This window comes from Podarcis raffonei, chromosome 1 (assembly GCF_027172205.1).
Source record: "Podarcis raffonei isolate rPodRaf1 chromosome 1, rPodRaf1.pri, whole genome shotgun sequence".
NCBI lineage: Eukaryota > Metazoa > Chordata > Lepidosauria > Squamata > Lacertidae > Podarcis > Podarcis raffonei.
Genome location: NC_070602.1, coordinates 130078395 through 130102703, shown reverse-complemented (window position 1 = coordinate 130102703; position 24309 = coordinate 130078395). Strand labels below are relative to the sequence as shown.

Genomic DNA, 24309 nt, shown 5'->3' with positions numbered 1-24309 from the left:
TTATTTCCTTGGGAATTATTTGAGCTTGCAGAGAAATAAATTTGTAGTGCAACCCTAACCATACCTACTCAGAAGTAAGTCCTATTGAATTCCATGGGGCTTACTCCCAGGTAAGTGGGGTTAGGAGTGCAGCCTTAGTTACTCATTTGATGGCTCCTGAACTACAGGCATTACATGCCTGTTTACATTTCAAAAAAGTGGAGATAAAACTCATCAGTGAAGCCATAATGAATGTTTAAGTACACAAATATATTCCAACATTCTTTGCTTGGAGGCAAGTGTCGCTTTAATTAGTTAACTTCACTGAAAATGCACAATTTTTGAACAAGTACTAGTCTTAAATATTGATGAATTTGAAACCTATTCTATAAGGCCTTTTAAAATGCATGTCTATAAGCTTTTCAGATTCTTACAAAGCTGAAATTGCTGTACCAGTTGCACTAATGTTTACCCTTGGAGTGCAGAAAATGTAGTGTCTCTTTGATTTATGGAGTTACATTCTCTTTTCAGCAGTGTAAATATCAAGGAGACAAGTAGTGCATGCACACTGTATTATCTGAAAGGGAAATTCTGAATAAAAAACTTTTGAAGAAGAAAGAAAAATGCATAAACAGTATTTACAGTGTTATACTATCTTTAATCATTAAACCTTTAAAAATGTGGTAATCAGTTGTAGAGCTCTTTAAGTAGCCAAATAAAACCTAATGCTGATATTTAGAGATTTTAGTTCAATTCCACTCTGAATTAGCTGCTCTGCATTTTTTTTTGTAAAAACATAACATAAAAAACCCTTGGTTTTTACAATTATAATACAAATAAATTATTTGTAATAGCTTCATGAACAATCTGGTTTTAAAGGTTATTTTGAAAAAAAGTTCTGCAGAGCAATGATATAAACCATGTCTATGAAAATCTTTTACAAAAGTTACTTTTTGTTAGCTACATCTCACAAGTAGAGTGCATAAGCTGGACCCATGCCTGGCTTATCAAGCAAAATGGATGAGAAAAAAAATAGTTTTGGGTTTTAATTTAATAAATCAAAAATAGTAATGTGTATATTTGATCAAGTAGTGTATGCAGTTCCATGAAATCTCATTTAATGATGTTAGGTTAAACAGCAGAAGGCTTGTGAGAACATCTATATTGGGTGAAGTTTGGTCACACTCATTGTCTCTGGTATTGAATGGAAGTTGTGAAATATGCCACACATATAATTAAAAACCCTGAAAATTATTATTTCTCAATTGGTTGAAATTTGTACATGCAGTAGTAAGATTTGCTTCATATTACTCTAAATAATTTTTTTAACTTAGTCCATCTAGAAATAAGATGTTGGTTGCCAGAGGTTGTTTCATGGGCGGCTTAATAGTGGCTCTCTAGTTGTCTCTCATGAAATAGTGTTTGAAACATTGAGTGCTGACCTTGGAGTTAATAGTGTCTTAACATGGTTCTAATAGTGGCTTTATAAATTTCATCTCGAAAACCATTACATATTCTGCTTTAATCACTCTTTCTATGATCTACTGATACATTATTTTGTTGATGCTAAATGCTTAACTTCTTTCTTTTTTCCCCTTCTCTCTTCATATCCTGAAGTTTCAACTAACCTTTCAATGCTTTTCTTCCTTACCTCTTTTATTTGCTTCATTTATGCATTAAGTGGTTGCTTAGATTTAAGGTAAGAAACGACAGGGCTGAATTTCATTCTTATTCTTCAGACTATTACATTCGGGGAGAGTGATAATTTCTGGTGGGTGGGGTGGGAGGGAATACCTCCTTGAACACTATTCTTTGGTCTTAAAACATTTTTTAAAGCATAAGAAAATGATGACCATAAGGATCTGGATAATGGATGATTTTCATGATAAAAAAAGATATATTTGTGACCTCTGATCTCCCCCTGTGTAATGATCTTTTTATCCTATATATGATGTGATTTGATTACTTTTATGAATAGTGCTTGAATTTGCAAGCTTGCCTGTCTTGAAAAATCAAAAGTAATGTGGGGCATGATTCTTTTATGAAAAAGTGATGTTTACCAGCTAGCCATTCACAGCCCACTTCTGGGACTGCCAAACCTGCTAGGAAATATGTATAGTACTTACGTTAGACTGTTGTTGCAAGTCAGTACACTGGCACAAATAGCTATGCTCAAATAAAAAACGTAAGCTATATTGTGAGACTGCCCTTATTTACACGGATTCCCCCACACTTTGTAGCTTTGAACAGTATTAGGAAGAGCTTAACATTTTTCTCAGTGTTGTCATGCTTGAACACAATCATTCATGTCATGGTGTTTGCAGTCAAAAGTTACAATATAGAAAAAGATGGGCATGCCTAAATTCCATTGGAAATCAATCTGATTTAAATGCTTGATGGTATTTAATCTGTGATCTGACTCTTTTAGAATTGCATCCAAAGACATTTTAAAAATTCAGTTACTTTTAAGTGTGCTCAAGGGCTTCCGGCATCCAGTGGGCTTCTGGTTTTTTATTGGAACAACATATTCTTTCCAGTCCTTGACATGTCAGGAATTAGTTGTTGTGCAACCTATCTGGCTTGCCAGCTTGGAAAAGCACATTGCAGATCCCCCTGAGCACATGGAGCTAATTGTGTAGCTCCCATTGGAAAAGCAGCGGAAGATTTTGAAATCTGGTTGAAACTACCGTATTTTTCGCTCTATAACACGCACCCGACCATAACACGCACACAGTTTTTAGAGGAGGAAAATCCGTAGACATGCCACCCGTAGGCATTCCCTCCATAACACGCACAGACATTTCCCCTTACTTTTTAGGAGGAAAAAAGTGAGTGTTATGGTGCAAAAAATACGGTAATTAGAAATGTAAAGATCAGGTAATTGATTGTTCACTATGTTTAATTATACCAATAATTAAAATGTAATTTAACATAAGGCAACCTTCTTCAAGTTTGGAAATGTGGAGCATGCTTTCCGGTGTCATGAGAAACAACTGTGATGGGGAAGAATTAAGCCAAACTCGGGTTTAGGAAATGAAATTATTCCTAACTTGCTCTGCATACTCAAATTATTTCCAGCAGCTTCGTATCTTAGCTTAGATGAGAGATTCTTTAAGGATAGGGGAAAAATAGCTTCTCATATAAATGGATCAATATTGCACAATTCCTCCATTTTAAATATTTCTGCATGTGTGTTTACTGCTTTCTAACATCATCTTAGGAGTTTGAGCGTAGGTGCTCAGTTGGAACTGAAGTAGCAAGCAAGCAGCATTTCTGACCCCTTTTTCTGAGGATAGCATTTCATCATTCTAAGAATGCTATGAAGAATAATTCTCCCTTTTATTTTGTTAAGAGCTGAATTATCATAGAATAATTCAGTTGGAAGGGACCACTAGGGTAATATAATCCAGCCTCCTACAGTGCAGGAATCTTTTGCCCAACATGGGGCTCAAACCCATTGAGACTAAGAGTCTGAGCTAGACTGAGTGGAATTATCCATATGAAATTGCTGTTAAAGTCCAGCTTGGAACATGAGTCTTCAACACCCATGCTTATTAATTAACCAACCCATAATCTAGCCAGTTTATCTATACTTGGAATCTGCCATCTTCTGTCAGTGATTGGCAGGTATCTGCAGCTAGTTTAAAAAGCAGCCAACACTAGAATCGTTAATGGATCCCTTATCCCTGGCTCCTAGATGCCTACTTAATATGTTGTCTTGCATTACTTTAAGAATATAGTCAGATTTCAGGAAGAGCAACCTATCAGTCTTCAGAAGGTAGTTAAGAAGCCGTTTAATGGTCTATGGGGGATACTTTTAAGAATGTGTTAAAGCTAACTGTTGTCATTTAGGAAAGATGCCAGTCTTACTTAGGAGTAAGTACTATTGAACTCAGTTGGACTTGCCACTAAGTAACATATAGTGCTACCAATGCATATTGACATAGTTGCGTCTAGGATTCTAGTTAACTGAACATAGCTAGAGACAGCATGGTATAGAGTTTTGAACTTGGATCATAGACATTCACATTCAAATCTTCACTAATTCGGTGTCCTTGGGCCTGTCAGACTCTTTCACCTTCATCCGCTTCGCACAGGGTTCTTGTGAGTATAATATGGGGTAATTTCTGTGTATGCTGCCCTGAGCTCCTTGAATGGGTGGCATACAAATGTGAGGCAATGATTGAAGGTGATAAAAAAAAAATATCTGATGTAACTGACCATGGTAAGGAGCTCTCAGCCCCCAAAGCAGATATGTCACTCTCACCTTAGTTTTCCAAGTATCTTTGAGCTGAAAATGGCGAATCCGTTTGTGTGCCCATGCCCTTAACTGGTATAAATTTTGACAAAAGGGGGTGCAATGCGGAAAGGGACTTCCCCTTGATATATTTATTTAATTCCATTTATGGACCAATAAAAACATTCCACTACAAGGCTGACTGCAGAGGCGTACACATTCGGCATTTCCAGTGTTGGGCCTCCTCAAATCCTCAAAATCCAAGTCTTCTATCATATTGGCCAGGTGGCCAATGTGATGCCCTGCAGATGTTCTGAACTACAGCTCCCATTACCCTGTCCATGCCAGCTGGGGGTTGGGATCTAACAACCCCTGGGGAGTAGCTTCTCAGATGTAGCCGCTTTTTGTGTGCACTGGAGCACATATGTATTGTTTGTCAGGTGTTGCAATTGAACCAACCCCTTGCGCAGATCCTTTGTTCCCTTTGCCAGGTTCATGGTTTTGGGTGAAGTAGGAAAGCCTCAGCAGTTGTACAGACTTTCCCCCCTACTCCTCATGCTTGGCCACTTACCGTATTTTTCGCTCTATAGGACGCACTTTTTCCCCTCCAAAAATTGAGGGGAAATGTGTGTGCGTCCTATGGAGTGAATGCAGGCTCCTTGGCTTCAGCGATAGCAACGCTAAGCCTCCGAAGCGCAGAGGGAGCACTCCCTCCTCGCTCCGAGGCTTCGCGTTGCTTTTGCTGAAGCCTGGAGAGTGAGAGGCGTCGGCGCGCACAGACCCCTCTCCTCTCCAGGCTTCAGGGATAGTCGCACGCAGCCCCTCCGGCAGGGAGAGGCTGCACGGGGCTATGGCTTCTTTAGCCCCTCTCAGCTTCTCCTGGCAGGGAGAGGTTGCGCGGGGCTAAAGAGGAAGCCAAAACAGCGAGCGGGATCCATCCTGCTGGCTGCCTTGGCTTGTGCCATAGCCGCGCACAACCCCTCCGGCAGGGAGAGGCTGTGCGCAGCCTGTACGCTGCTCTTTGGGGCTGGGGGGGGAAATAATTTTTTTTCTTCTTGATTTCCCCCTCTAAAAACTAGGTGCGCCCTATGGTCTGGTGCGCCCTATGGAGCAAAAAATACGGTAACTGACTTGGGTGAGAGAAGAGGGGCTGCTGTGGGGAAAGGAACCCTGGAAGCAGCAGGGTCCATTGGAAATATTCCTCTCGCACCCTCACTGTTTACACTAATGCAGAACACCAACCTAAAATCTGCAGGGTATGCTTGAAGGCCACTTTGATACCTATTGCTGAAGAATTTGTATTTGCTGCTGCCTACACCACACACACATTTAGTGAGGAAATGCTGTTTTCATTGTTTCAGCAGTGCTTTCCTCCTTAATAATTCTGCATGACATGCGAGCAATATTAGATTATTGCGAGCGAGCTCCTAAAGCAGTTGGGTGAAGGAGAGATGATGTTTTGAATTTTAATCAAGGGAAATATAAAAAAAGTATAATTGACAAAGACTGTTCTCTGTTTGTTGAAGCTTCACAGTTCATTCTGAAGATAAATTCAGAACCTCTTTTTCTCTCCCCTGCTTTCCAGTTATTGAGTTCGGGAAAATACATATATATTTGGGATACTTAAACAATTTTGTAGCTTATTTTTCCTTTAATTGCTTGTTACACCTCTGTTGGCTCTTAATTTTCTGAACTAAGTAGTAGAGCTGAGTACAAGAAAATGGGGCTATGTATGTTTTGTAAAAGATTCCATCTTTTTGCATCCTCCTTGAGGGTGTTGATTCTTTAATCTTTTCATTTGCACAGACTTTCCCCCCCTTTTACCCCTAGCTTCTTGCCAATCTGGATACTGTTAAATCAAAGCCGTGCAATGAAAATGGCAAACATCTTAGTCATTTCTGGCTTCTAAAATAGCCATGTAAATTCAAAGTTGCTTCTCTTTTAATGTCAGGCATATGTGCCACAATCCTGAAACCTTTTCAGCAATGCTAAGGGTTTGATCGTCCCCACAGAAACTTTTTCTTTTCTTTTCTTAGAAGTCTAAAATATCTTGTCATTTAACAAGCTGCTTTTGAAAATCCTCGTGTCAAAATCAGTTTGTGTGTTGTGGAGCTGTTATGCTGTAAAACCCAAGCTCCAAACACAACAGGGTTTATTGTTCCCTAGATTGTGACCCCGGAAATGAAATTGAATATGGTGGGTTTCCTTCCTTCGCACTTGCATCCTAAAAGGACACACATGTGAAAATGCTTACATTTTGTAATCTATATTAGCTTTTTTAAGGCTTCTTAACTTGTTGCAGTGTTCACATTCATGCTAAAAGTGGCCACATGAGTTTTTCCTCTTTATGTGTGCATGCTGATGATCTGTGGCCAATCATGGCTCCTGTTGTAGCAGAGTGACTATATCTGCTTCAAAGACAACGACATACTTTGTGTGAAGTAGCTCTCAACCTATTTTAAGATAAATTCTTGTTCTAAATGCAGTGATTTTTGTGTGGAAACCCTACAAGGTCACAGAAATTTTCATTGCACCTCTGGCAGAGGACAAAAGCCCAGTGATTGTGAGAGGTTGAGTCACACGCAATCCTAAAAGAAAAATCATGGAGTTTACAATATTTTTCTGTGTATAAGACTAGGTGCCCCCCGCCCAATAATGTCAAAAATCAGTGGGTGTCTTATACATGGGTAGAGGGTGGACTGGCAATTGGTTGTTGCCCCCAAAATAGGGGTCGTCTTATACATGGGGGCGTCTTATAGACGGAAAAATAAGGTATTTTTTTTAAAAAAACCAGTTTACTAGCTTGCCTTTTAGTGTGTATCGAACCTGGATAAATATTTCCATGCCTAGTAGTGAATCTTGGATATTGTATGTAGAAAATGCAGTGTAGTGATCTCGAAAATTTATCCAGAAGAAAAAGTGAAGGCATGTTATTTAGCTGCATTTATACAACCATCCTGTAACAATCATATGGGCCAATTATTGGGGACAGACAGACAACTTTTGGATCCAACTTTGAAATTTGAAAACTTAGTTTTCCCAGATTCAAAGATCTTTCAAGGTTGAGGTGTCTTTTCCATAATGCTCTACCTCATGCTCCATGATGTGGTGGGCGATCCTGTCTTGTAAAAGTGTTGCTTTTTAAAATATGAAATTTTAGATTCATAGTCCAGGGATAAGGTAGCTTTCCTAGCAGCGCGCGCTCACACACACACACACACACACACACACACACGAGCTCTTTCCATACACAAACACAAGTATTAGTTTTCCCATGTTTGTGATTTACGTGGAAACAAGCAGTGAATTTTTTTCTTTTTTAAAAAAATCAACCCACCGTGATGCTGATGAACACAAAACATTAAATTATTCATACCTTGCAATTGCAGCATCGTAAATGCATCGTAAACGGATGCGGGTGGCGCTGTGGGTAAAAGCCTCAGCGCCTAGGACTCGCCGATCCAAAGGTCGGCGGTTCGAATCCCCGTGGCGGGGTGCGCTCCTGTCGCTCAGTCCCAGCGCCTGCCAACCTAGCAGTTCGAAAGCACCCCCAGGTGCAAGTAGATAAATAGGGACCGCTTACTAGCGGGAAGGTAAACGGCGTTCCATGCGCTGCGCTGGCTCGCCAGATGCAGCTTGTCACGCTGGCCACGTGACCCGGAAGTGTCTCCAGACAGCGCTGGCTCCCGGCCTCTTGAGTGAGATGAGCACACAACCCTAGAGTCTGTCAAGACTGGCCCGTACGGGCAGGGGTACCTTTACCTTTTACCTTTAAATGTAATTTGTCATCAGCATCTCATGAAACAGATCAATAAAATGGCTACCAATCCTTAAAAAATGAGGTGATCTATGACAGAAATAACTCTTGGTGATATAGTCTTTCTTTTATACACAAAATGTCACTTCTTTTTTTTTTTAAAAAAAGGCCATATTTTATTAGGGTGGTGTTGCAAGTGAAGCTTCATTTCATATATGAAGTTGATTAGTGCAGATAGAAAGTGTCCAAATAGATACTTTGGGGGGAAAAAAATCTTTTGGGAAAGGCTGCAGTGTTTAAACTATAAAGCTGAAAGACCAGGCTTCCTCAACCTCGGCCCTCCAGATGTTTTTAGCCTACAACTCCCATGATCCTTAGCTAGCAGGGCCAGTGGTCAGGGATGATGGGAACTGTAGTCTCAAAACATCTGGAGGGTCGAGGTTGAGGAAGCCTGTGAAAGACTATGGGACCAGCACAAGCGCCCTTGAATGACAAGGATGAAGGGTGCAGAAGCAGCAATATTCCTACTGCTACACTGGCTTCTGTTACTTCAGAGTAGACTCTTTTCAGCAGAATGAGATATTCACCAATACTTGGCCAGGTCTTTGCATCCCTCTAGGGAAGTGAGGATACCAGATTATTTCTTAAATTGAGCTTTTAGGATTCCTCCTTGTGCTTTTGTAATACATGGTGTAAGGGTTTCACGTTACATACAACTCATTCCCTGCCCTAGGCACATCTAATAGCTTCATACACACTGCAGGTTGGTGGCTGGCAACCTATTGCCTACCCCCACCCCCACCCTGAAGTTGCTGGGCGCAAACTCCCATCAACCCTAGCTAGCACTCTCTAGTTGGTCAGGTGAGAGGAGAGTTGGAATCGAATGACACCTGCAGGACTGCAGGTTCCCCACCACTCAGTCAAACAAAAAAATACCGTATTTTTCGCTCCATAAGACGCACCAGACCACAAGACGCACCTAGTTTTTGGAGGAGGAAAACAAGAAAAAAAAATATTCTGAATCTCAGAAGCCAGAACAGCAAGAGGGATCGCTGCGCAGTGAAAGCAGCAATCCCTCTTGCTGTTCTGGCTTCTGGGATAGCTGCGCAGCCTGCATTCGCTCCATAAGACGCGCACACATTTCCCCTTTTTAGGAGGGAAGAAGTGAGTCTCATAGAGCAAAAAATACGGTAAGTGGTTTCCTGAAATATATATTAAGTTCTTTTGAGAGACACTTCATGTGTTGTGCTGTGGCAGAGTTGCATTTGCTACCGCTAGAATGTGTAGCCGGGGTTCCGTAGCCAAACCCCTAGGCACGTCCCCTGGACGCATGCAATGCAAATGTATTTTTAAACTTTATTTTTTATATAGTTCAGAGATATATTGTGGCCCTCCAGTTGTGGTTGGACTACAACTCCCATCAATCCTAGCCAGCATAGCCCAGTGGTTCAGAATCCTAGGAGTCGTAGGCAAATAATACCTAGAAGGCCACAAGAGAGCCACCCCTGATTTGTATTATAATACATAAAGTTTGGAAACCCATTTGTCTTTCATTTATACCCTACATTTCAGTAAAATATCTCGTTTGTATTTCTAGGCTGCAGTTCTAAACCTACTTTTTTGGGAACAAACCACATCCAACCCCGTGGGGCTTACCTCTGAGCAGACGTGGGCAGGATTTGCATAGCTAGAAATGCAGTGAGGGAAAGGATGTTGCCTTGAGCCTAGTAAGCAAAGTTTGCCTTTAGATAGGCACACTTTCCTTGTTGCTGGTGATTGGAAGTTAAATGTGAAATCAGTCAGAACAACTCTTAAACACGCCATAGAGCCACAAGTCCTTTGAGCACATCTTAACTATTGTATGTAGAGATTGCACATAGATGCATGGCCACTGGGGCTTCTACATTATTATTATTATTATTGCACATTCCCCTGCTTTTTTAATGTTGCAGATCAGTTCCCAAAGGGTTCTTAATTTATTCTCAGTCGTTGACCTGAAGAGTTTAGTGAGGTTTGCTTTTCTTCCCATTGCCTCTCATGCAGGTTAGTACACAGAATATGAAAATGGGTGGCCTGCCTCGAACCACGCCACCCACCCAGAAGCCGCCCAGTCCGCCAATGTCAGGGAAAGGAACGATTGGGTAAGTACAACTTCACGCGCATTGGAAAGGGGGCAGGGTGCAAAAAGGGAAGGTAAAAATCCTTTCTCGCTTTTACTATTGCTTCATGGCTCATTAGTGCCTCAAAATGACATTGTGGGCTTTGGAGGTGTCTTGTCTCTCTCCCCTGTAGGCAGATAGCACATTCATAGCATCGCCAGGAGGTGGAAATAATGGTTGAATATAGTTTCTTTCGGCAGGAGCCTTTTGGGCTTTTGTTTGTAGAGTAGCTCTACACTGCTGTACCTAGAAAAAGTAATGGCCCTGATTATCCTGTACGACATGAACAGAGAAATTTCATGGGCCCAGTTAGGTCCGCTGAGAAGCACGGCACCAGCATGTGGAGTGTTCTTACAGGCTCAGTAGAGTCCCGTTTTCTCTCTTCCTCTTCTGACCAACTAAGTGTGCAGGCACATCGCAGGCACCATGATAGACCATCGATTGGACCAGGAACTCTCTGCATGCTTCCCCAGTCTGCCCTCTCCTCTTAATGCAAGTCACTGATGCTCCAGAGCAGAAGTCACTTACTTTGAGAGGAGAGGGAGAGCTGGCTGGGGACATGGGCGGCATGCAAAGACCTCTCTTTTTTGGCACCGCCTTCTTGTGCACCATGAAGGGGGAGTAGGAAAATTGGGCTCCGTTGTGCCCAAGGGAATCCTTCACAGGTGCTGCCCCGGCGGTGGACTGGATCCTGCCCTGTGCATTTTCAATATGAACAGTAAGCAGGAGTTCTACACTGCCTTGCCCAAAGGTGTTTGGTGTATTTCATTGTCTGAAATTGCTTCCATACATATGTTTTTCTTGTGTAGGCGTCACTCTCCCTATCGCACACTGGAGCCAGTGCGTCCTCCAGTGGTACCAAATGACTATGTACCTAGCCCTACCCGTAATATGGCTCCCTCGCAACAGAGCCCTGTTAGGACAGCTTCTGTGAATCAGAGGAATCGCACTTACAGGTATTCAGTCTGCTCCTGCACAAAATATTAACAATAATTAAGACACATAACACAGCTTTATAGTGATCTGCTTTTAACCCCCCCCTCCTCCCTCCAACCCTTCACTTAGAACTTCATAAATTCATGTGATTTCTTGGGAAATCCATTGGGAGTTAGAGGGAAACCATGCTCGTTATGCTACATGTTCTATAATGCGAAGTTGTTTGTCTAGGAAGAGTTTTTTTAAAAGATACACAATTTGCTTGCCGAATTGTGTATTGTAGCATATGAAGTCTTGAATAGAACTGTATTCTGTTTGTTTGCTTGCTTGTTTGTTTGTTATAACTTCTATTTATTTGCCTCTCCGTCATAAGACGGTCATGGTCGTGCACTGTTTCTAAAATGTGGTGTCTACAAATGAGGGTGATGCTGTCATGAGGCTTTATTGTTACTTCCCAATAAGTTCTGAAACCTGAGATTCCATGCTGAACAGACATTTATTATTATTATTATTATTATTATTATTATTATTATTATTATTCCTATACCTGTAGATGAGACTTTGGTGCCTGTGAAAATGTTGGTAACATGAAATAGATAGGAAACATGACTGATTTCATTCCTTTATGTGGATTTGCAGAAGTAATGTAAAAGCTGGAAAAAGGCCTTGGCCTAAGATAGGTCTGCACTAAGGAAATTGATCTGCTGAACAGATTAGCCCTGGCCAGCATAAAATGTAATGGTATGTTGGTGAGATTTCATGGTGCTGTGCCAAAAACTATTTTAGGCCTAAGCGTTTTTACTTGTGGAGTATTAAGCAATGCAGATAAAACCAACCTCCTTCTAATATTGGCCATTTGCCCATTAAGAGTTGATATTTCTAGGGTCCTGAAAGCCATTTCCTATAATCTAGCAGGCAGCTGTTACTCGTCAGTGATGTACCCTGATTTTAGCTTGGACATAGGGGGGAAAACGGCAGCACGCCTTTCTTTGTCCCCAAAATTGCGAAGTTTAGCAATCTGCGTGTGCCTGGCATGGAATGGAATATGGATGCCTTTGTGGTTTGTTTGTTTTTATATTATTTCTTTAGCAGCAGCGGGAGCAGTGGAGGGAGCCATCCTAGCAGTAGGAGCAGCAGTCGAGAGAACAGCGGAAGTGGGAGTGTGGGAGTCCCTATTGCTGTCCCTACTCCGTCCCCTCCCAGTGTGTATCCAGGTAAATCCTCTTGGGTTTGGGCGATTCCTTGGTAATGGCAATTATCTGTAAGCTGCTTTGAGTCCTGTCAGGGGGAAAGGCGATGTTTTACATTGGATTAAGTTGAAATCCTCCTCCCATTCCCCATCCCGTTTTTGCTGCGTACCTAAGGGGTAACCCTTTCCCTACATAAACATTATTCTACCTATCCTTCCTCCCCCCGCTGCTGCCATTTTTGGGGCTAGAGTTTTAAGCGTTTGTGGAACGTTCCGCACAAAATACTCAAAAGCTTTTCTAATCCTTGCTAACCGTAACTCCTTATTAACTCCTCCTCTTCCTCCTCTTTCCACGTAGCCCCTGCCAGTTCTGCTGGCACTTCTCCCCTTCCTGCTACTTCTGCCCCTGCTCCCACTCCTCTCACTCCTGCAACTGCCCCATCCTCTGCCGCCCCAGATGCTGCTGCCGCTGCTGCAGGGGCTCAGCCCCTTGCCGATGGCTTCACATCTCCAACTCCCCCTGCTGCTTCTTCCACTCCTTCCGCAGGTGAGTTTCAGCTCTTCCTCTTGAGGCAGGTCAGCCAAGATGCAATGGCAGCCTAAGACTGGTTTTGTTGAGTACTACCGATTCACCGAGTTTCCTATGCTTGTGTGGTTTTCATTGGGAAAGCGTGACATTTCGTTTTCCATCCTTTCATCATCTTTCTCAGCTGCTGAAAGCACCTTGTTATACTGAATTGTTTGGCTTGCTGTGTTTCTTTGTGCGTTGTTTTCAAAATGCCCCTTTGTCTACCATCTGTCTCGGTTATTTCGATCCAAGCATTCTGACAACCGCACATTATTGACTTACCATACTTTTCCGTGTATAAGACTTATGTTTTTTTCTTTTCAAATCATGGTAAAAAGTGGGGGCCGTCTTATACATGGGTAGTGCATAGGGTGGGCGTTTGATTGGTTGTTGCAGCGGCTGTCAGCGGCTATTGTGCGTATGATTGGTTGCTGCGTCAGTGGGTGGTGTTGATTGGCTGACGCTTTGGCAGTTGGGTGGGTGAATTGCAGCTGCTGCCAGCAATGGGACAGACAGGAGGCAGATTTTGCGATGCATATGGGTGAGCTATTTTCGGCAACCCCCCCCCCCCAAAAAAGTTCAACAATGCTGAGCAATCCTCAGCAAAAAGCTCAATGACTCTGCGGCATCTCCCCTCATTTTCTTAAATTTGAGTCCCCCAAAATAGGGGAAGTCTTATACACGGGGGCGTCTTATAGATGGAAAAGTACGGTATTTGCAGCTTGTTTCAAAAAACCAAGTTCAACATTTTGTAGGTAACATTGTATCAGAAACTCATTGCTTGGAATCATGGTTGTAATTCTTAAGTGATGGCAGTGTGCAAGGCTGAGGCTGTTTAATATTTAGGGGGAGCAACTGATTTACAAGTAGCAAAATAGATTTTTCAGGTTTAATTGATTAACCTTTTAGGGAAAAATATTGCCCTACTCTAAACTTAACCAAGGCACTGCTTTTGGATTTGAAAGTTGAGGTGGGGGGGGGCAAGAGACCACCTGAAACGAGCAGCATAGTTGGGTGTTCTGTGACTGGTGAAACCCATTCAAACTTGGAGCAGCTCACAGCCAACTCTTACATGAATATTTGCTGTTTGATTATTTTGCAGTTTTTTGGCTTTGCTAAACATGTGATCCCTTTCCATTCAAAAGTATTATGGATGTAAAAGTTTCTGCTGCAGTGGTTCGTTCCAACATGTTGGTCATCAAGTGGTGAACGTGCATATAGGAACTAAACCTTAGTTGAGTTACTCTGGAAAATCAGGCAGAGCACACTGCGCTTATGTACTTGTTTCATGTTTCCGTCAGCTTCTTTGAGAGCTAATGGAGAATCAGCTCAGAGACCTCCTTTTCTAAAATGCTGGGTAGAATGCTACCATTCTGCTCTGCCCCATATTCATCTGAACAAGTTTCCTTTGAAGTGTAATTTAAGGTATCCCGTCATATGTGCCTGCTATGTCAGTGAATTGCTTCGTTTTCAAAAGCATAACATTGTAGGGTTTGTATTCATGCCGAACCTCTGAATCATCTGAGCAGCTTTAAAAGCATGTGAAAAACACACACCAATGGGTTGTTTCCAAAGCTGTCTTCCCACAAGCAGAGTAGACTTGCACTCATGCAGTGGAATTCCACCTTCCTCTCTTTACCATTGCAGTTTCTTTCACACCTCAAATTTGCTCCAGAGGGTTGGGGGACCCGTTGGACTTGGGTTTTTTTGTGGGGGCGGGGCGGCAAGAAACTGCAAGGAGGGAGGGAGGAAAGATGAAGACCCGGTGTGTGAGCCAAAGGTCTACTTATGCAACATTGGGTTCCACCCTTTGTGTTCAAACGTCATTTTAGATAAAGCTGATATATATATATATATATATATATATATATATATATATATATATATATATATAATTTTTTATTGAAAGGTAAATGGGACAGTCATCCCTCGGGTTACAGATGCTTCAGGTTGCGTTTTTTTGGGTTGTGGGCCGCCGAAAAGTTCAAAGGGGAAAAATAAAACTTGAAAATAAGCCAGCAATGGAAGAAACAAAACACAGCAGCTAAAAAGCAGAGGTAAAAACCGCAGCTGGCTGTAAGAAAGAAAAGGGGCAAGCACGGGCTGCCCCGACCTTAAATGAACCCTACTAAGCCCGCCCCTGCAGCCAGCCGATTGGCTGGCTCGGTGAATAATAAATACTGATGAATCCCGGGATTCCCCAAGTCGCGAGGGGCTGCAGCCAGCCCTGCGACGATGTAGAAGGGGCGTGCGCCTGCAACCCCCCCTTATGTCAGGAGTGGCTTTGTGGACCGCCGAAACTGCCGGGTTTCGGTGGTCGCACATGTGCAGAAGCGCCGAATCGCAACCAGCACGTGCGCAGAGCACCACTGATGTTTGAGAATGCTGCGGGTGCGAACGTGCGTCCCACACGGATCACTTTCGCAACCCGAGCGTCCACTGTACATAACCATATATGTCCACCAAGCATGGCGAGACGAAATAAAAGAGAGAAAAAGGAAAAGAGAAACAGCACCTGTGTAGAAGGGAAAGTGAAGGGGGGAACCCAAAATTGTATACTTTACAAAGTTGTTACTGTACCTCACCAGATCTTCACCTATTACAGTATTTGTAAGAATGGATTCCAAATATCATTGAATTTGTCCATGGCAAGTCTGCGTTTATATGCAAGTTGTTCATATGCTGCAAGTTTGTATAAGTCTTCAATCCAGTGGTAGAAGGGAGCCACGTTTCTGTCTTTCCAATTCAGCAGTTTCAGTCTTTTTGCTGTGCTAAGGGCATGGAGAGTCCACTCATATGAAGCGGAAATCTTTATGTGAAAAGGCAGGATTCAGCTTCAACATTTTTGTCCTTACCCTGACACTTTTCTCCCTTCCGAAACAGGTCATCCTGTTCAGTTCTACAGCATGAACAGACCTGCTACTCGGCACACCCCTCCAACAATAGGGGGCTCTTTGCCGTACAGGCGTCCTCCTTCCATCACTTCGCAGAACAGCCTTCAAAACCAGGTGAATGGAGGACCCTTTTATAGCCAGAACCCAGGTAAGATGCACTGCAGTGAAAATCAGTACTCTAACCCACCAACAAAAATGGCAGTGTTGTGGTGCCTTTAAAGATCTAACCACATGTTTTCGTGATGATGAATAATTTGACCTTTACCTTAAAATCCTAAATATTAATCTCTGATTGCAGGGAAGGGGTTGCTTTTCTTTGATAAAGTATTATATTTGAAATATGGCTGTTTTGGTAATTTATCAGTTTGTCTGTACTTTCTGCATTTTATTTTCCTCTGGCCTCACTGTTTACAAGCACGCACCCCATTCCCCGCCCAAACTATATACCTGTAACTTGAGATAACACTTTATTCATCTGTTGAAGTGGAAACTTATGCCATGAAAAGGTTAGTCTTTAAGATGCCCAAAGCCTCGGTGTTTTCTGCAACAGACAAACATGGTTATCCCTGAGACAACGTTTTGTTTTCCCTCACAGTTCTTAGTTCACTAGGTGGCCAACTTGCTAAAGAGATGGCTTGTGTTTGGAAGGAAACCTGGCTTGAATCAGTTGCACATCATAGAAGCAAGCATGGGGATCTTGTCAGTTTGCTAATGTTTCATAGGAGATCAGTTGATGGAATCCTGAAGTGCACAACTGCAAATAGGTGTGTGAATTGATTAGTCTAAGAGCCTGTAACTTGACAGAAGCCACATGACTTACCGTATTTTTCGCTCTATAAGACGCACCAGACCACAAGACGCACCTAGTTTTTGGAGGTGGAAAACAAGAAAAAAAATATTCTGAATCTCAGAAGCCAGAACAGCAAGACGGATTGCTGCACAGCGAAAGCGGCGATTCCTCTTCCTGTTCTGGCTTCTGGGATAGCTGTGCAGCCTCCATAAGATGCACACACATTTCCCCTTACTTTTTAGGAGGGAAAAAGTGAGTCTTATAGAGCAAAAAATACGGTATGTTGTGGCATAAGTCTGGCTCTTCCACACCTAAACCAAAACCTGTCTACTGAACCTAAGTGCCTAGAATATATATGCATGTTAATGGATCTTCACTCAGTGCACATAACCTGCACGATGTCTGGAGTTTGCACACACCTGTTGAACTTGAATATTTGTGTTTGTGTGTGTACGTGTTCAAAACATACCGAGAAGTGTCCCTAAATATGACAACGCATAACACTCACAAATGTGAAAAGGTGTTAATAATAAGCATGACTCTTTGCATGCTGAAGGAGAGAATCTATGATTATTCACTCTTTTATGGGGAGACCGACTTCTGAAGGTTTGTTTTTATGCAAAGGTGTTTTCTGGATGCTCAGCAAGTTTTGTAGAATCCTTTGTTGTGGTAAGAGTTGTTAAATGGGTGGCCCTTCATTAGTCGGTCATTTCGTTGTCGAGACACCACAGAAGATGCCAAATAGCCAATAAATATTAGGTAATTCTCATTCAGTCTGTTTAGCCAAGCAGAATGTTATGATTTAAAAGGGTAGCTTGCTTGGATTGTAAACTTACAAAAAGAGTGGCTTTCCCGTGGCGCAAATAATGAGAGGTTTGTAAGTGTAGAATTTTAGCAGATGAAGATGGGATATATCAGTGGACTTGGACTTCGTCCAGCGTAGAGGCAAAAGGACTTCCAACAAAGACTCACTGTCGGGAGAGGACTGCTGAGGACAACCAGATTCCTGTGGTGCCATAAAGAGGGAGGGAAGTGGCAGGATAGGGGAGCAAGGAATGCCATTTGAAAATTGGCCTGTTACCTTTTCATTGAGGGAGCATCAGAAGAAGAATGCATTTGAGAACATGGGCTTCAGCAAGGGAGAAGGAGCATGGTGCTTGCTGGGGGAAATCTTGGGACTGATTCTCATTCTTTTCATTGTACATGAAGTGCAGATTGAAATGCACTCCTGCATAGACTTCCCCATGTTACAGGCACACACTGTACAAGAGAAAGCAAAGCAAAAATAGGTTCTGCACACAACAGCTTGATTTTAAAAATGAAGTGATTGGCAGCAGCCATGATCTGAGGGGGCAAGTATATAGGGAGCTCAATTTTCAAAAAGTTGTGAGTGCTGAAATATTCTCATTTAGAAATGAGTAGCACCCACTGAACGACTCAGCAGAGAGTAAAAGAATGGGAGTCTCTGACATCATTGAGTTGCACGGAAAACCTAAATTCTGCCCTGACTCTCAAGTTGCCAAGAACTGGGGGCCGGGATTGGGTTTTGCCTCCAGCTAAACTGTGACCCCGGGACGCGGGTGGCGCTGTGGGTAAAAGCCTCAGCGCCTAGGGCTTGCCGATCGAAAGGTCGGCGGTTCGAATCCCCGTGGCGGGGTATGCTCCCGTTGCTCGGTCCCAGCGCCTGCCAACCTAGCAGTTCGAAAGCACCCCCAGGTGCAAGTAGATAAATAGGGACCGCTTACTGGCGGGAAGGTAAACGGCGTTTTCGTGTGCTGCGCTGGCTCGCCAGATGCAGCTTTGTCACGCTGGCCACGTGACCCGGAAGTGTCTCCGGACAGCGCTGGCCCCCGGCCTCTTAAGTGAGATGGGCGCACAACCCCAGAGTCTTGTCAAGACTGGCCCGTACGGGCAGGGGTACCTTTACCTTTACCTTAAACTGTGACCCCAAGTGCAGCTACTTTACCTACCCGTAGAAGTGAAAGATTCCCGTGGACTTCGGTGGAAGGAAGTAAATTGTTTCAGCTGCTGTCTCAAAGCCATGCAGAATGGTGCTTAATCGCATAAGCACATTTCTAAAATCCTGTTTTAAACAGTCAGGTCACACTCTTCATGAAAGTGTTCTGTGTTCTGTGTGCTCAGAAACACCTCAAGTAAAGTTATTCTAAGTCCCAATCCTGAACATTTTCTCAGATTGGGTTAAGAGATTACTTTCTAATTTGCTTGTAGATGTTGAATTTTTATAAAGAAATGTGAAGCTGTAAACGTTGGTCTTTGGTAATGCAAATGCAGGCTATGTAAAAATGAAGCCTTGTGGGTTGGGGAAAGTCCTTGTGGGTTGGGGAATATTTTCCCTGTCTGTACCAGACTGTCTTCCTAATAGCCAAGGATTTCTGTGCTTCTGCCGGACTTGTTTCAGGACTGGTTCTGTGGAGACTGCAGGAGACGAATCCTTTAAGCATGAATTATTCCTGTTTTTTAATAATAATAATAATTTTTTTAAAAAAATTATTTATATCCCTCCCCAGCCGAAGCTGGGCTCAGAGCGGCTAACAACAATAAAAATAACACAGTTTACATAAAATCACAATCAATTAATTGAAATACATTCATCAATTGAGAATCAAATTAATGGCAACCATTGGGCTAGAGTTCAATGAGGATTACCAAAGGAGGGGGCCAGACTGTGCCTTGGCCAAAGGCCTGGTGGAACAGCTCTGTCTTGCAGGCCCTGCAGAAAGATGTCAAGTTAAGAAACAAGCCTGATGATTAATACTGCTTCAAGCAAATTTCAGTGTTGTCCTTGGCAGCTAGGTTCAAGTTGACCTGTTACTATTTTTCCTCCCTTTTTCTTGCATTGAGTAGGAAACCACAGTGCCCATGCAATCTCTCATGTTTTGGGTTCAACTTTTCTAACCGGAGGCCTGCTTTTTTATTGTTGTCGTTTCTTTTCTGCAGTGTCTCTTGCGCCACCTCCTCCCTCTATCCTACAGGTAACTCCTCAGTTACCACTCATGGGATTTGTGGCCAGAGTTCAGGAGAATAGTAAGTATGCGTTTTTATTGTCCTTTGATTCAGGTAGAGATATTTTAGTAAGCTTAAGCTCACTTGCAAGTGTTAGGTTTGGAAGATGACAATGTCTCTTGATCACAGACAACCTTGAAATGCCTACTTGCTTCTAATCTAGCAGACGTTCCACATTTAGATTGGTTGTTCATAGACTGTTTCATAAATTTTGTGCATCTACCAGTCAGCAGCCAAGACAGTGCATTTTGCAAAGTGTGATGCTGTGGTCTTCTGCCAGGTGAACACTTTTCATGTGGGATTGGGTTGATTACCTTCTGGCCCCCACTGCAGCAGCGTCCACATAGTGACTAAACTCAGAGCTTCAAAGTTCCTGCTTTACAATCTGAAGGGCATGCAGTCCGCCCCAAAGCAAAAGAAAGCGACTTAACCAGGAACTGCCATTCAGCATAACCATATCGGATTGAGAACATAAGGACAGCCCTACTGAATTCAACCAAAGACTCACCAAGTCCAACATTTTGGGGCCAGCCAGATATCTATGAAAAACCACTAGAAGAGTGCAAGAGCTATAGCACTTTCCCCCCCTTTTGAGTTCCCTAGCAAATGATGTTCAGAGACATACTGCCTCTGAGACTGGATTTGGAAGATCTAGCAGCAGGTAATGTGGAACATGAATCTCTCTAGAAAAGGGCTGGTCCTCCAGCACTGCTTAATTGTCAGAGATGATGAGAACAATTGTCCAACGGCACCTGGAGGGCCACAGGTGTGCTACCTCTTCCCTAAAGCGGAAAGGCTGCTGTTTCCCCCGATGTCCAGTGTTTGAGTGTCAGACTCGATGGAAGGTGAACTTTGAACCTTGATCAGTGATTACAATAATAATAATAATAGTTTATTATTTATACCCCGCCCATCTGGCTGGGCCTCCCCAGCCACTCTGGGCGGCTTCCATAAAAACCAAAAATACAGTAAAATATCACACGTTAAAAACTTCCCTGAACAGGGCTGCCTTAAGATGTCTTCTGAATGTCAGGTAGTTGTTTATCGCTTTGACATCTGCTGGAAGGGCGTTCCACAGGGCGGGCGCCACTACCGGGAAGGCCCTCTGCCTGGTTCCCTGTAGCTTTGCTTCCCGCAATGAGGGAACCGCCAGAAGGCCCTCGGCGCTGGACCTCAGCGTCCGGGCAGAATGATGGGGGTGGAGACGCTCCTTCAGGTATACAGGACCGAGGCCGTTTAGGGCTTTAAAGGTCAGCACCAACACTTTGAATTGTGCTCGGAAACGTACTGGGAGCCAATGTAGGTCTTTCAAGACCGGTGTTATGTGGTCTCGGCGGCCGCCCCCAGTCACCAGTCTAGCTGCCGCATTCTGGATTAGTTGTAGTTTCTGAGTCACCTTCAAAGGTAGCCCCACATAGAGTGCATTGCAGTAGTCCAAGCGGGTGATAACCGGAGCATGCACCACTCTGGCAAGACAGTCCGCAGGCAGATAGGGTCTCAGCCTACGTACAAGATGGAGCTGGTAAACAGCCGCCCTGGACACAGAATTGACCTGCACCTCCATGGACAGCTGTGAGTCCAAAATGACTCCCAGGCTGCGCACCTGGTCCTTCAGGGGCACAGTTACCCCATTCAGGACCAGGGAATCCTCCACACCTGCCCGCCCCCTGTCCCCCAAAAACAGTACTTCTGTCTTGTCAGGATTCAACCTCAATCTGTTAGCCGCCATCCATCCTCCAACCGCCTCCAGACACACACAGGACCTTCACCGCCCTCACTGGTTCTGATTTAAAAGAGAGGTAGAGCTGCCTCTCAGCTTTGGATCTTTTCTGTAAAAGGTGGACAACCCATCGAAGCAGACACTGGACAGAGTGGGGTGGGGTGGGAATAAGACTTGTAAAGCTCTTAATATATTGGATGTGCTGTATAGCCTTTAAACTCTAGGAACTGCAGTGTGGATTTTTGCTCCTCTAGTTTCAGACACACCTCCACCCCCACCCCCGGTAGATGAGCCAGTCTTTGATGAATCCCCGCCACCACCACCTCCTCCAGAAGATTATGAGGAGGAAGAAGCCGCTGTGGTAGAATACAGTGACCCATACGCTGAAGAGGATCCACCGTGGGCACCAAGGACCTACTTGGAGAAAGGTACATTTGCTGGAAGTTCTAACCGTAGAGTTAACTACCGAGGCAAGAGTCTTTTCCAGCCATTTGACATGGGTTCAGCTCACTGCACATTACTGGCGATGCCTCATCCTTGAGATCCTTCAGATGTTACATCCAAAATGTTGCCTGGTGGTGGCACAACGTGAAATTAATATTTTACCAGTTGACGGTGTGTCTCAGAGTCTGATCCACTTCCTTCAGCACGAGGGAAGACAAAACCAACGTTGGCCAGTCCCTGTGAAGCAACTGCTGCTCTCTCGGCTGGTGCTGGATCCTGGTAGCCGGTACTTTGCTAGTTTCCCCAGGATTCCAATACCAGCAGGGAACAGCTGGGATCTGTGTTTACTCTTTTTTGAAAGAGCAAGCCAGCTCTTTCAAATCTTGCAGTTTGGTAAGAAAAACCTGTTTTCCGTATCCTCCCCATTAACAACGGTCATTCTTGCAAGCTTGCACCATAGGGCTGGGAAGTAGGATCTGGCTGGTGGGCTGGATCCTGAACTCCCCCACTCACTGGGAACTCCACTTGCTCCTCAGTGCCAAATGCATGCCTGCTGGGATCAGCTTTACTTGTTTGATTGGAGCTCCTAGATGCAACCATTCCTGCCTTCAAGCAGGGCTGGTAAGACAGAGGGATCAGCTCCACATAGGTGTTCTGGTGGGGAACTCGGCAGTGGGCTGATCCCAGCTGGCTTGCATTCAGCACTGACTGCAACGATCTGGTTTGCACTCTAGATCCATTATTTCCTTGCAGCTTTGCCTGCTCCACCCCTGACTTCAGGGCATGGCTGTTGGGAAAATGGCCCCACAGGCCAAATTAGGACCCCTGGCAGGCTTAATTTGACTCGCAGACTGGAGGTTTACCATGCCTGTTGAGTGACTCTCCTCTAGTATCCTTTGCTCTGTCACATAACAGATCACAGCGTGAAAAAGCATATTGAATAGTAAGTTAATTCATATTTCTTATTACATCTGTAAGCCAACATTAATTCAAATTCCCCCTTTTTTCCCCTTGGAGGGGAAAGAAACGAAAGAAGTTTCTGTGCGTGAGAAAGAATGCAGAAAGAAAGGGAATCTTAGCTGATTAAAAAGTAATTCCATAAGGTCTTCAGCCACCTGAATTTGTGGGCAGTAGTAAAACAGAACTATGCAGAACTACCAAAAGATAATGGAAGTTCTGCATCTGATGTACTAGAAGAACAACAAGAGGTAGATTGCATCGGTTGGACGGTCCCTTTGAATTGAATTGGTTTCTCTTTCTCTCTTGCAACCCTTGCCTGGCCTGTTTGGTTTTTTTTGCTCGTATGCAGAAACTGAATCCATCTCCATTTCATCACTGCACAAGTTTGAGAAAGGAAACGAGCAGTTAGAATTCCTCGATAGACCTGCCTTTTGCTACTTTTAGGAAAGCAAGCAGCATTTTTTAAGGATGCCGTAACCCATCAATTTACTATGTGGGGACTGTTCTCACCAAGATCCCCTTTTTATTATATGAAACCAGAGGGGGAGCATCATGTTGTGTTGACTTTTTCCAAAATAGTTTTATACATTGGTCATTTGGGAAACCCTAAATAGGCGTCCACTTTTTCAGTAGTAGCAATTACTTGGTTCAGTCTTTTGTATATTGGAATGAGAGGCGTGGAGTAGGCCAAAATTTCTCCCATTTTTATTTTTAGAACTGCAGCATTTGAGCACAAAATATTCTGAAATATCTAAAGTCACGTTTTGGCCTTTTGGGCGAGGAACTGACTTCTTGCGCAAATAGGGAGAAAGACAGCATTCAAATCGGCTACCGCTAAAGAGAAATTTCTGCTGTTTGGGAAATGAGGGATTACCCAAATGAAAGCTATCCTATGATTTTGACATTGCCTTCAGTTCAGGCAACTGCTTTCTTGGGATCTTGCTATTCTCTCCTTTTTCTGTTTGCTCCTAGTTGTGGCGATCTACGACTACACTAAAGACAAGGAAGATGAACTCTCCTTTCAGGAAGGCGCCATCATCTACGTCATTAAGAAAAACGACGATGGTTGGTATGAAGGGGTGATGAATGGAGTAACGGGACTCTTCCCAGGGAACTACGTGGAGTCCATCATGCATTACTCGGAGTGAAGACGGCCACAACAAGAGGCAGATTTGCACCTTGCTTGCCATGAGGTTGTTGGGCTCCCCAGATCTTCTCCAGCGGCTGGGGGGCCCTGTCAAATGAACTGAAGGAAGGAAGGATCATTGTAAACAAAACCACTCTTATTTTTTTTGTTTTGCTCTCCCCCCCCCCCCAACCATTTTATAAAATAGTGATTTGAGTTGTTTTGGAGAAATGGCTCTTCCATTTGCCAGCAGCGGCTGGGCTGAGCTGAACGACGTATTTTAATAAGCTGACCGATTCGGGTGTAGATATAGGAGATGTAACGAACTTGCCAATTAACCGATCCGTTGCTCAAATTGTGACCCATTCAATCAAGACATGGGATTTTTCTCAGGAATAATGTAAGCCCTGGTATTGGGACATCCCAGATGCCAGTGCTGAAGGGTTGGCTTCGATAGGCCATCCGCCCCCCTCCCTCTTTGCCTTTCCCCAAGTCCCCATTCTTCACTCTCTTACTATTGGAAAGA

At 43.6% G+C, this 24309-nt stretch overlaps 1 protein-coding gene across 12 annotated transcripts in view; it reads left to right on the top strand.

The window, feature by feature from the left end:
- The window catches only part of ABI2 (abl interactor 2), a 69797-nt gene extending 45798 nt beyond the window's left edge, over positions 1-23999 (top strand). For 2 of the 12 annotated variants that reach the window (XM_053366230.1, XM_053366148.1), the window contains exons 4-12: positions 1661-1678; positions 10017-10114; positions 10942-11088; positions 12158-12282; positions 12616-12804; positions 15709-15867; positions 19468-19554; positions 21508-21681; positions 23630-23999. In XM_053366230.1, the coding sequence (XP_053222205.1) occupies positions 1661-1678; positions 10017-10114; positions 10942-11088; positions 12158-12282; positions 12616-12804; positions 15709-15867; positions 19468-19554; positions 21508-21681; positions 23630-23805 (1173 nt within the window). In that variant the 3' untranslated portion in view covers positions 23806-23999. The remainder of the gene's footprint in view (positions 1-1660; positions 1679-10016; positions 10115-10941; positions 11089-12157; positions 12283-12615; positions 12805-15708; positions 15868-19467; positions 19555-21507; positions 21682-23629) is intronic. The other 10 variants (XM_053366157.1, XM_053366176.1, XM_053366167.1 and 7 more) reach the window with 10 other exon arrangements.
- Positions 24000-24309: the final 310 nt, after the last annotated feature.